At 42.8% G+C, this 13,404-nt stretch overlaps 1 protein-coding gene across 1 annotated transcript in view; it reads right to left on the reverse strand.

Annotated features, from left to right (window-relative positions):
• Positions 1–13,404, reverse strand: part of RHPN2 (rhophilin Rho GTPase binding protein 2) — a 50,103-nt gene that overhangs the window by 17,911 nt on the left and 18,788 nt on the right. The window contains exons 3-4 of the mRNA XM_031458566.2: positions 8,632–8,760; positions 6,088–6,163 (exon numbers count right to left, since the gene is read on the reverse strand). Coding sequence (XP_031314426.1) covers positions 6,088–6,163; positions 8,632–8,760 — 205 coding nt within the window. The remainder of the gene's footprint in view (positions 1–6,087; positions 6,164–8,631; positions 8,761–13,404) is intronic.

A 13,404-nucleotide genomic window follows, 5' to 3' on the forward strand; every position in this document is an offset into this window, starting at 1 on the left:
AAGAAGTAAATTATATCGTATATAGGAAGATGGCAAGTATTACAGGAAGAAAATAAGAGGAGCAGAAAGAGTCTGGAGAATGGATTCTTGCATAACGTTCTCCTTAGTGCTGGCCCTCCCTGGCTGCAAGAGAGTTGAGAGGAGAGAGATTGTGCAGTTACGTTTTCTTAAGTGTCTGTGAGTATTCCCTTTACATACTTTCTACATTAAAGTCCTTTCTGCATTTTATATGTTCAGTGAAGATCCTCACATACAACCATATACCCCTCCACTTACAAACATGGGATTGTATTGAATGAACTTTGCTTTGATTTTTTTTTCTTGAATTGGCAACATATCAAATGTTTTCATATGTCACAAGATACTCTACAACACAACTTTTAATAGTTATATAATCCTCCAGAGGAATGTACAGTTCATTTATCCAACTGCTGGAGCACCCACTACGTGTGTGCTAGCCAATATGTACCATGATATTCTTAACCCTTTCCTTAGCATTTAAGTCATTTGTAAGTTTTTGTGATTAAAGATTCATCCTTGTCCACGCCTCTGATTAGTTCCCCAGAATACATCTACAGAAGACGTTTTGCTGAGTCCAAGGATATGCAGAAAGCTCCTTCTGTTTTTTAATCTAGTCATTTTTATCCAACTTTTCCCCTCATTCTATGATGCCGTTACAGATTTTCTTTACGACTTTAAGTGCTGATGTTCGAAATCAGCTCTTCTACTACTATAATGACATAGTGTAGAATCTGAAATGGTTTTTGAATATAATTATGTTATTAGTGACATTAATTACAGTAAGGATGATCTGGGGACAAAGTTTCGCTAGAGCTTCTCTGACAACATCCCTCAGAGCAGCTCTGAGGGATGGTGGTTAAGGACCACCATCAGGAGATGCCCAAGGATGAGAACAGTATCCTTTCTAGAGTAGCCTCCTGCTCTGTCAAGTTCTACTGTGGACACTGGCAAAAATGTTTTTAAAACTAAGGGAGAAATTACTTAAAATAAGAAGTTAAAAGAGGGGTGAGGGTATCGCTCAGCGGTAGAGAACATGCTTAGCATGCACGAGGCCCTGGGTTCAATCCCCAGTACCGCCATTAAAAAATCAATCAATCAATCTAATGACCCCCCCCCCACCAAAAAAGGAATATGTTCATGGATGAAAATGTATAATATTGTAAAGATGCAATTTTGTCCAAATTAAGCTATAAATCTAATGAAATTTCAGCCAAAACCCAAAAGTGCTATTTTGGAGAAACTTAACAAAACATGGAGGTCAAAACATGGAAGAAGAACCAAGAACATTTGGAAAAGCACAGAAATAAAGGAGGCTTGCTCTACTTGGTGTTAAACCACATAGGGATTAAACAGTGAGAAACGGACTGACAAGGAAACCAGCCATGGAACAGAAACAGACTGAAGCAAATTCGAGAATCAGGTATGTAACATAAACAGAAGTGGGAGAGGCTGGAGCATCCATTGGGTCCAGGAGGAAGGAGGGGCACACAAAGGTGTGCCTGATGAGCACTGAAGGAAAACTCTTACAGTCCTGTGGTCAGGGTTATGGGAAACCACAGGGCTGGGGCGGAACCTCCAGAGCCATTAAAGCCCCAGAGCTCTGATCAATTCAAGGGGAAGGAGGAGCAACGGAACCCGGAGAGGCACGTGGCTATCTGAGATAGGCATCCAATAGCCACCACGACTTTTCCTGGTGGAGGGGAAGGCAAAAGGTAGCCAGCTGAGGGAGCCGAAGAATTAAAAGCCCCAACTTTCCTCTCCTCCCATCCTCTCATCTGCTGCTAGTGCTCCTCCCCCTTGGCCACACCCAACAGAAAGCCACAGGCCAGGAGCCTGTAGCTGCCTCCTTGGCATAGAGCAGGATGGGTGGGTGGAGTTGTGGGTGCTGACGGGGAGGGAGGGGCACAGGACGAAAGGGACAGCATCCAGCATCGCAGATGGAACTGGCTACCCGTTCAGTGAAAATAAAAAGTTAAGAGCCCTGATCCTTTTTTTTTTTTTTTTTAACCACAAAACAAACTCCAGATTCAATGTTAAAAATTTCTAAACAAAGCCTTGGAAGAAACTAAAGCAAAATATTTATGTCATCTTGGTGTGGGGAATGCCTTTTGGAACATGTCATCAAGGCAGAATTGTAAAGGGAAGAACTTATAAGCTTAACAACATAAAATTTGTATGGCAGAGGAAGATATATTACACTTTTGAAACTGTTATGGCTTGTAAAACAAAAGTTACAGGAGAGAACATACCGGGAGAAGTATCTGTTATGTATATAACCAAGGATTAATATCCTTCATGTGGAAAAGAACTCTTGTAAAAAATCAGAAGAGCGATACTATGGAAAAGCAAAGGACAGAAAAAGGTATTTCCAAAAGGAAAAATGTCAGGGGCAAATAAACACACACGAGATTGTATTCAACTCTAGTATTGATCAAAGAAATGCAAACTGTAATGACATCATTTTTGCCTGACTGCACAAAATCAAAATGATACCCAGCATACTCCTGGGTGATACCCACACATGATGGGATAAGGCAGGACCACTTCTGGTGGGTAATTAGGTAATGTGTATCTTTGACCTACCAAATCCACATCTAGAAATTTATCCAAAGGTAATATTCAGTGAAGTGTGCAACGATGCTCAGAGCAGAGGCACTGACAATAGCAAATATTTGGAAGCTGCCTTAAGAATGAAATTAACAGCAGCCACCATACTAAGCTTGAATGGACCAGACGAGTCACCTACCCGCCTGATCAGAGGACGAGACTGGGTGTCCACACATTAAGTGCTGAGCAAGTTACTTACAGAGCTGGGTGGAAGTGCTGTGACAAACCTTTACCATGCCTTGGTATTTTCTGAACGTTTTGTAATACTGTTCTCAATGGGAAAAATAAATTAATAAAGCCATATTGAAAAGAAAAAAATTACCTTTAATTTCCTGGAAAGTGAATTTATTTTGGTGCTTTTTCTTGAAGCCGTTGTAAAGCCCATTTATTTGAAATAGAACAAAATCAGACCGTGAAGTTTCACTGATCGTGAAATATCACATGGATACATACAGATCTGAAAGACAACTTGAACTGCCCTAATTCAGTGAGCCAAACTACTTCTATGTGGCACGTGCCTGTGTTACTTTCAAGCACAAACATAGAATGAAAACCAGAAGGTCCCCCAAACATTCTCATTTTTGTATGACTGACATTTGCAGAGTCCTTTTTTGGTTAAAATGACATGGTTGGAAGCCTCAGCTGAATAGCAGTTGGCCGTGCCCACAACATGGGATCCCCGCCCCCACTGGCTTTAAAGTGGAATTCAGCACATGACATGTTGAGATCCTTACAGATGCCCATCGAATTCCCAAGTTTCTCCAAGAGTCTCCCTTTAAAACACCTGCACTCTTTTTTAATTTTTAATTTTTGGTGACCTTCACAATTCCTTCCAAACTCAGACATTTTGTGGTTCTAGGTATGTTTTTTTTTTAAATTGAAATACAGCTGACTATAATATTATGTTAGTTTCAGATGTAGAACATAATGATTTCACATATGTATATGTGTATGAAGTGATTGCCATGATGTCTAGTAACCATCTGTCCCAACAGAAAGTTATAACAGTATTACTGACCCCATTCCTTATGCTGTATATTATATGCCCTGGCTTATTTATCATATAACTGGAGGTTTGTATTCCTATTCTCCCCACCCCCCAATGCCTGCACTCTTGCAGCTCTGACACCGGGCAATAAACTAAATTTTAAAGAAACTATTCTACAAAAGCAGCTGAAGACATTTCCACAGACATAGGCATTGTCTTGAATCTCACAGACCTGTGGCAACCGTCATACCTAAAAGTTCAGGTACCTTGTGAAAGGCTGGCATATAGCTGTAGATTGTTTTCTACCCAGAAAATCAAATCTTTGGTAATCCTGGGTCCAACAAGACTGCCAACGCCCCCCCACCACCCAAACTCAAAATAACCCTCAAACTAACAGGGACTAGGACCTGCTTTTTTTTTGGGGGGGGGGGGTGCAGTGTGGAGGCAATAATTAGGTTTATTTAGTTATTTATTTTAATGAAGGTACTGGGGATTGAACCCAGGGCCTCGTGCATGCTAAGCACACACTCTACCACTGAGCTCTACCTTCCCCCCAGGACCTGGATTTAAATAAGGCAGCAATCCACAAGGCCCTGAGTGAAAGGGCTTATGTCAAGGGACTAGACTCATATCACAGCCTCTGCTTGAAATTAGAGGTCAAATGCAAAAGCTTTCGAAGCATTAACCAATTGCTTTTTAAAAGGACATATTCTGTAGTGCCCAAAATGCCCTATGATCATTCTTCATTTCTAAACTAAGAGCCGTCCAAGATGAGCCTACTAACAGGATTACTATGAAAAAAAAAATCTTTGAAGCATTCTTCACAATGCTGGGATTTATTCCTGAACATCATGCCTGTTGCTGGAAAGCTCAGAGACAGGCACCATCTTCCACCTTACTGCCACCTTCTCCTCCTAAATGGAAGTTTGAGGTGATTCATTAAAACTCAGAGTGATGGATCTGGGGAAAGGGGGAAGAGAAAAGCATTCTAGGCATGGAGAGGCCACTCCTGGCCCTGGCCTGGGGGCAAGGCATCGCTAGGTGTCTCCATCAAATCAACTTTCCCACTTCCCACCTGAATCTCCCACTGAAACACAGGCCTCAAAGGCACAGGCCTTGGGAACATCACCAGCACCCCGCACAGGGACAGACGCAGGTGGGCCTACAGGTATGGACGGCTACTTGCCAGAGACACACACGCCGAAGAGGAGGCCAGATGCTTTTCACTTTAGAGAGGTGAAGTGTATGGTATATAAATTACACCTCTAAAGTTGTTATTTAAAAAAAAAGATGGAAGGTGAGGTGGGTATAGATCAGTGGTAGAGCACATGCTTAGTATGCACAAGGTCCTGGGTTCAATCCCCAGTACCTCTGTTTAAAAAGAAAAAAAAAGTATTAAAAAAGAAAAAGGTGTAAGGAAAGAAGGGAGAGCGGGAAAAGGAGTGAAAGAGAGAGGTCGGGGAGAGACAGAAAGACAGAGAAGAGAAGGCAGACATCCAGGAATTAGGGGGGAAGGGGCCCATAAACTCTAGCCATTCAATTATTTAAGAGCAGTGAACCAACATCTTTTTTAAAATTTTGTGGGGTTTTTTGTGTTTTTTGTTTGTTTTAGGGCAGGGAAGTAATTAGGTTTATTTACTTATTTTAATGGTGTTCCTGGGGATTGAACCCAGGACCTTGGGCATGCTAGGCACAAACTCTACCACTGAGCTATACCCTCCCTGCCCCAACATCTTTGATTTACTTTTTTTCTCTCTTTCTTTCTTTTAATTGAAGTATAGTCAGTTTACAATGTTCTGTCAATTTTTGGTATACAGCATAACGTTTCAGTCATACATATACATATATCCTTTTCATATTCTTTTTCATTATCCATTATTACAAGATATTAAATATCGTTCCCTGTGTGATTTACTTTAAAATGTATCAAAAAATAAGATGGATTGATGTATAGATACAGGGATGCACAGACAAATAGGCAAAAATGTGGTAAAGTGACTACAGTAAAATGTTCATGGGAGAATCTACGTAGTGAGTATACAGGCGTTCACTGTAAAATTCCTGCAATTTTTCCAGGAGTTTGGAAATTTTCACAATAAAATGTTGAGGAAAAAACCTTTGGCTATTCTTCCAAAAACATTTGTAAATTGGATACAAAATGTGAGAAAAAAGATACTAAAACAGGATATAATTTTAAAACTCAAAACGCATTCACCACAGACCCTCTTTGCCTTGGTCTCCCGGTTTCCAACCCCCTCCCCAGGCAGGCGAGGAGCCCCAGCGACCAGATGAAAAGGAGCACGTAACAGGACGACACAGGTCCCCTGGGTGGCCACCGAGAGGGCGCAAGGCCACCCTGCAAAGTCAACTGACACTGGGCCCACTGAGCCTAAGGCCACTCGCAAGGGACACATAATTTCTACATTTTCCTATCAAACAGTGAGCCCAGTGCCCACTGCTTTCGGATTTACCTTGAGAACAACGGAAAAGTCAACATCCTTGGTCTCCTTCAAGCCGAGTGGAATCAGGGGAATTATAAACGCCTTCCTGGAAGGAACACAACAAGGGATACGATCATCCCTATTCTGCCACTTTGTACCCCACAGCCTGCCCCCCGCACCCCAGCTCAGGTTCCTGCCCTCCGTCCTCCCGCCAAGCTAGCACACAGCAGCTCATTTTCCGTAAAGACCACTCTGGTCACATCCCTGTCTCTATTCCAAAACAGGTCCTGGGCCCCCTGTGACTTCTGGACAACCCAGCCTAACACAGGAGCCCCCTACCATCTCCACCCTGATTTATCCCTCTAGTCTCAACTCTCCTTCCAGTAGCTGTGCTGGGAAGTTACCTGGCTTGCTCACTGCTCCACAATCTCCACTCTGCTGCCCCCAATTCCTAGCCCCTCCTCGTCCTCTCCTCACTGCAGTGGATCGCAACTCTCCTGCAGACCTCCAACCCTGGGCTCTGGTGGTGGGTGGGCTCCTCCCAAGGGGCGTGTCCCTCTAGGTGTCCCACCCCCAGCACGGGGAAGGCTTGGAGGGCGGGAACCCCATCTGACACTTACTGTGCAAGTGGGTCCCCTTCCCCTCCACCTCCTCTCCCATTTGGTTACCACACAGGTCACCCTGGGAGTGGTCTTAGGGGCAGAGCATGAACAACAGGAAGTGAACCGGGCTCAGCTGTGTTTTGCAAACAGGGATTTAGCTCCCTGACCTGTAACAGGAGACCCGGGGCTGCTCGGCCCAGCTAGGGGAGGAGGCCAGGAATGCAGGCAGGGTGAGCGGACAATGGGCTGTAAACTGACACTGCCTCCGTGGGGGACAGAAAACAACAGGGCCACTACGATGAAAGCAGGCGAGCCCCAGCGGGGTGTGTGGCTTCCCCAAAGGCTGCAGGGAAAGCTGGATCCGGCTAGCAGACAAGGATGGACCAGCCGCTCTCCTCAGGGCCCCAGCATGCTCCAGGCGTCACTGAGCACACGGCTGGAGGCGAGGTCTACTCTTCCTGTGACCATCCAGGCACAGCCAGTGTCCCAAGGCCTCCTTGCCAGGGCACCCCACCCTCAATCTTGGGCTAATAGAACTTTTTCCGTGACCTCCGGCCTCCCTGTGTTTTCTCATCTGCACAATGAGACTGTTTCTTCCCTGCCTCACAGAAGTGTTTAAAGATCAACTGTGCCAAGAAACAGCCTGCTTTGAAAACAGGAAGGGGGCCGGTGGAAATGCAAAGTGTCATTATGCATCTGCACATCTCTATCCTCTTCCCAAAGGCACAAGGGACCGACTGGCCACTTCAGAGCCATGCCGTGGTCACACGGGGGCCTTAACTGCATGTCCCTGGGGAACACCCTCATGATGGACATCCCAGTGTCGGATGAGGGGGAATAGGAAACATCCTACGTTTATCACCAGAGCCTGGCCCTGCCTCACCGTCTCAAGGAACTTTGACCTTTTGGGCAAAACACTGGAATTTAATACCAGAGCTCAAGCTTGGGGAAGCCTTCCTTGGCTGTTTTGATTAGATGTCAGAACCACACTGGGAGCTCCCAGGTAAGTGAGACAGGACACGCGGACCGACTCATGGACAGTCACCAAAGGAGAAGCAGAGGTTTTACACGTAGCTCTGAAAAATGCCCCGGAGGGGCAGGGCAGAGGACTGGGGAGGATCAGAAAAAGCACATTCCAAGCTGACTCAAGGCTCCCCAATGGCTTCCTTCTGTTAATCCAGGGAACTATTTTCGGACTGAGTTTCCCTTGGGGCTCCCTTACCTTTTGTGAAGTGCCTCTTCCCTACACGAAAAGTATGTAAACCCTTCTTCAGAGCTTCTCAAAGTTATTTCTTCTTAGAGATGGGCTTTTCTTTCAAAGGCAGCTCACCCTGGGGCCGGAGGCTTTCTTAGCTTTGCCGAAGGCCAAATCTGAGCATCTGGCCCCCTACAAACACTCCCCAAGGGATGCTTCTGAATTAGAACATTTGTTTCTCAAATACTTAATGGGGTACATTTCCAAAGTGTCTTAGTTACACTGTGTCTTTAGGAACTCATCTCAAAATCTTTGATATAAAAGGCAGCTTATATGTTTTTGCCCTCTATTAACAGGATGACCCGGAGTCAGGCCCTGTGCGTGGTGCTGAAGCTGAGAGGCAAGAAGGCAGGGCACCCTGGGCCCCACCCGACAGGCTGGCTCTCCAAGCTCACAGCCGCCCTTCCAAGGCATCTTTATGGCAGACCCACCACTCAAGCCACACAACAGACGCCATTCCCCAGCTGGACCCAGTCACGCAGCTCTCCTGTAACACTATGTCCCAAGGGGTCCCTGTCCAACTGGCCAGGTATTTCCAAACTCCACAGGTTCATCCCTTTTAAGTCTTGCACCTTGCTAGACCCCTAACCTAATTATTCCCTCACTTCTCAAAGTGGGATCTGCCACACCCTCAGGTCTACCTGTGCAGCATCTCTGATACAGGAGGCATGTTCCAAGGCTCAGAAAGTATCTGGAAGAAGCGTTGCCACCACTTACTCTGTGCTCTGATAGACTCCCACCGAGATGTTGAGCCCCTCCAGCTCTTCCTTGAGCATTTGCAGATCTGAGTTCAAGAAGCTCAGTTCCAGGCGCACCTGCTCCCGCACCTTTTGGTTTGTGGCTGCTCTGTTAAAAGAGAGAGAGTGGAGAAGCATCCTCAGCCAAGCATCCCAGCTGTGGTGTGAGCTGACACACACCACCCTCCCCCCCACCCTGGCTCTGAGGGTCTGCTGCAGATGTAGATACCAGACGCGATTGGGTAAGTTGTCTTAGGGATGCTGGGCACCTGCCCCGTTTTGAGCCATACCTGCCAGTCAGCGGACCTAGGATATAGCCAATGCCACTGAGCTGCCAGACATGAATCCTAAGACATCTCTGCAAAGAATTAGCCTTGAGAAGAGAAAAAAGAATTGCTCCCAATCACCCAGAAGAGAGCATAAATTATTCCCTTAAAAGGAAATGGAAGAGAAAACAGAGGAGGAGGTAACACTCCCCAGCTCATCCTATGAGCTGATCCAAAACCAGAGGTAGGCCACAAGAAAATAAAATAGATCAGTATCCTTCATGAATCTTTATGCAAAAATCCTCAACAGTGTACTAGCAACCCAAACCTAGCAATGTATACAAAGGATTATACATTGGGACAAAGTGGGCTTTATCCGAGGACACCTGAAAATCAATTAATGTAACATACTTTATCAACAGAATGAAGGACAAAAAGTAAACTGTTAAATCAATAGCTGCAGGAAAAAAGCATGTCTGACACAGATTTATGATTAAAAAAATCCTCAACAAAAATCCCCTTTTTTTTTGTAAAAGAGAATTTACAAAACTTGATAAAGGGCATCTACAAAACCCCACAGCGCACATTATACTTAATGGTGAAAGACTGATTCCTCCCCTCTTATGATCAGGAACAAGGCAAAGCTGTCCACCTACGCCACTTCTAGTCAGAACTGTACTGGAGGTTCAAGCCAGTGGCAATGAGGTAAATAAAGAAATTAAAGGAAAAAAAAAAAAAAAAAGAAATTAAAGGCATCTGGATTGAAAGGAAGAAGTAAAACTGTCTTCATTCACAGAGGACATAATCTTGCATATATAAAATCCCCAGGCATTCACAAAACAAATACTGGAAATAATAAATTTAGCAAGATCACAGGATACAATTCAATACACAAAAATCCATTTTTATTTCTGTATACTAGGAATGAGCAATTTTAAAATGAAAATGAAGGGGAGGGTACAGGTCAGTGGTAGAGCGCATGCTCAGCATGCGTGAGGTCCTGGGTTCAATCCCCACTACCTCCGTCATAAAAAAAATAAGTAAATAAACCTAATTACATTCTCCACCCCACCCCCAAAAGAAACTGAAAAACAACTTCACTCAAAATAGTATCTGAAAGAATAAAATATTTAGGAATAAATTTAAGAAAAGAAGCACAAGACTTGTATACCGAAAACTTCGAAACATTGCTGAGATATTAAATGGAGAGACATTCCATTTAATGCATCGGAAGACTCACTATTGTCAAGATGTCAATTCTCTCTAACTGATCTATCAATTCAATGTGATTCCAATCAAAACCCTAGTAAGCTTTTTAGTAGAAACTGACACGCTGACTCTAAAATGTATATGGAAATGCAAAGGACCTAGACTAGCCAAACAATTTTGAAGAAGAATCAAGTTGGAGGATTTATGTTATTTGATTTTAAAACTTACTTTAAAGCCTCAGGAATCAAGACAACGTGGCATAGGCAATGGAACAGAACAGAAGCCAGAAATAAATCCTTACATTTACGGTCAATTGATTTTGACAAAGGTGACAAGACAATTCAAGGGGGAAAGACAGTCTTCCTGACAAATGATGCTGAAGTAATTGTGCTCCGAGACGACCTTCAGGTTCAGTGAGGAGGACCTGCAGGACTCAGAATACAGTTGTATTCATGATTTTGATTTATTACAGCAACAAGCAAAATCAGCTAAGGGAAAGGTGTATAGGATGAGGTCTAGAAGAAGCCACACACACGCTGCTAAGAGCTCTCTGTCTCACAGTGAGTCACACGGGACACACTTAATTCCTCCAGCAAACAGTTGTGACAACACGTGAGAAAAATACTATCTCCCAAGGAAGCTCATTTAGGGTTTTTACTGGGGGCTGATCAGGTAGACACCTCTGCCTAGCATGTCCCCAAATTCCAGACCCCTAGAAGGAAAGCAGTTTGTTCAATATAAACCATATTGTTTGTGCAAATAGTTTAAATTAAGCACATTGGGCCTCTCTTATCTGTTCTGGGAATGGTGGAAACTCTCGTGAAATCTAAGTTTCCAGATACCAGCCAAGCGCCAACTTTGCAAGCAGGGCTTTCTAAGGATATCCATCTCAGGTCTGCTATGATAACTCCTTTCTGCACAACAGGCGAAAAATAAATCTCAATCTAAATCTCATACCAAAGACAAATATTAAGTCAAAATGAATCAGAGAGCTTTGTATAAAAGCAAAAACTCCAAAACCTTTATGACCTTGAACTGGAAAAAGTATTCTTAGCTACACACCAAAAGCACAATTCATAAAACAAGAAATTGATAAACTAAACTCTATCAAATTTAAAAACTTCTGTGTTTCAAAACACATCATTTTTTTAAAAAGAAAAAGACAAGCCATAGACTGGAAGAAAATATTTGCAAATTGTATATTTGATAAGGAATTTGTAGACAGAATATATAAAGAGTTCTGTTAATTAAATAATAAAAAATAATCAAATAAATAATAAATAACTAAATAACTAAAATTAAATAAATAAATAAAATAAAAAATTTTAATAGGCAGAAGATTTTTTAAAATTGAATTATAACCGACATACAACATTATGCTAGTTGCAGGTACAAAACAATGATTCTATAGTTGTATATATTGCAAAGTGATCACCACAATAAGTCTGTTTGACATCTGTCACCATACACAGTCACAGAATTTTTTTTCTTGTGATGAGAACTTCTAAGATTTACTCTCTTAGTGGGGAGGGTATAGCACAAGTGGTAGACCATATGCTTAGCATACAGAAAGTCCTGGGTTCAATCCCCAGTACCTCCTCTAAAAATAAACAAATAAACCTACTACCTCCCTCCAATCAAAAACAAAACAAAATAGACAGACAAACAGATTTACTCTCTTAGCAACTTCCAAATATACAACACAGTATTATTTACTATAGTCACCATGCTATACATTATATCCCCAAGACTTACATATTTTATAACTGTAAGTTTGTACCTTTTGACCACCTTTACCCATTTCATCTAACCTCCAAACCGCCATCTCTGGCAACCACCAATCTGTTCTCTATTCATGAGCTTGTTTTTGTTGTTTGTTTGGTTTTGTTTTAGATTTCACATATAAGTAAGATCAGACTGTATCTGTCTTTCTCTGACTTGTTTCACTTAGCATAATGCCCTCAAGGTCCAACCACGCTGTTGCAAAGGGCAAGATTTCATTCTTTTTTGAGGCTAAGTAATATTCCATTATATATATGTGTGTGTGTGTATCTTTTTTTCTTTATCCATTTATCTATCAATGTACACTTAGGATGTTTCCATATCTTTGCTTTTGTAAATAATGCTTCAGTGAACATAGGGGTGCGTATATCTCTTTGAATTGGTATTTTTAAGTTCTTCAGATAAATTCCCAGAAGTAGAATAGCTGGGTCATATGGCAGTTCTATTCTAAATTTTCTGAGGAATCTCCATCCTATTTTCCATAGCGGCCACACCGATTTACAGTCCCACCAACAGAGCCCAAGTGTTGGGACTGTTTTCTTAATTTATCTTTCTGATAGTTCATTATTAGTGTATAGATGTGCAACTGATTTCTTTATATTGATTTATATATCCTGCAACTTCACTGAATTCATAAAAATGGGCAAAAGATTTGCATAGACAAGTAAAGAAGATAGATGAATGGCTAATAAGCACATGAAAGGATGCTCAATGTCACCAGTCAATTGGAAAATGCATATTAGAACCATGAGATACCAATACACAACCACTAGATTGGCTATAATGAAAAAGACATACAATAACAAGTGCTAGTGAGGGTGGAGAGAAACTGGACCCCTCATTCACTGCTGAATGTAAATGATACAGCCTCTTCGGGAAATAGCTGGGTAGTTTTGAAAAATGTTAGAACAGAAACTTGCTGGGTAGTTTTGAAAAATGCTAAAACATAAACTTACCATACAACCGAGTCATTGCTCTCCTAGGAATCCATATGAGAGAAATGAAAGCATATGTCCAAACCAAGACAGGATTGTGAATGTTCACAGTAGCATTATTCATAGCAGCCCCCGAAGCAGAAACAAAACAGAACAGTGTTAAGCAGGATGGAGGAAGAAACTTTGCCCAAGTTCTCAAAGCAGAGGTCTGGACACGTACGTGAAGACCCTCAGGTGCTCCCTCATTTTTCAGATTGGGAATCACTGCAAAACGAACAGTGGCAGTGACAACCAAGTACTAAGACAGGCCTTGCTAATAAGCACATTTCCTTGAACCACCCCAGCAAGTCCTCCGACTTGGCTCAGACCAGGTTCTAGAACTACCCTCATTTCATGAGTGAGGACACCTGAGGGTCATCAGCCAAAAGCTCCAGCCAGTCAGAGACAGCACCTGACCACCTCCCCCCATCAGCTGATGAAATCCATCTGCTGCTCTGCTCACCAACTGTCCACCTTTCCTCCAGAGAGCAAAGTCCACCACGGGCCCTGCAGTGCGTCCTC

This window comes from Camelus dromedarius, chromosome 9 (genome assembly GCF_036321535.1).
Source record: "Camelus dromedarius isolate mCamDro1 chromosome 9, mCamDro1.pat, whole genome shotgun sequence".
In the NCBI taxonomy this organism is placed as follows: domain Eukaryota; kingdom Metazoa; phylum Chordata; class Mammalia; order Artiodactyla; family Camelidae; genus Camelus; species Camelus dromedarius.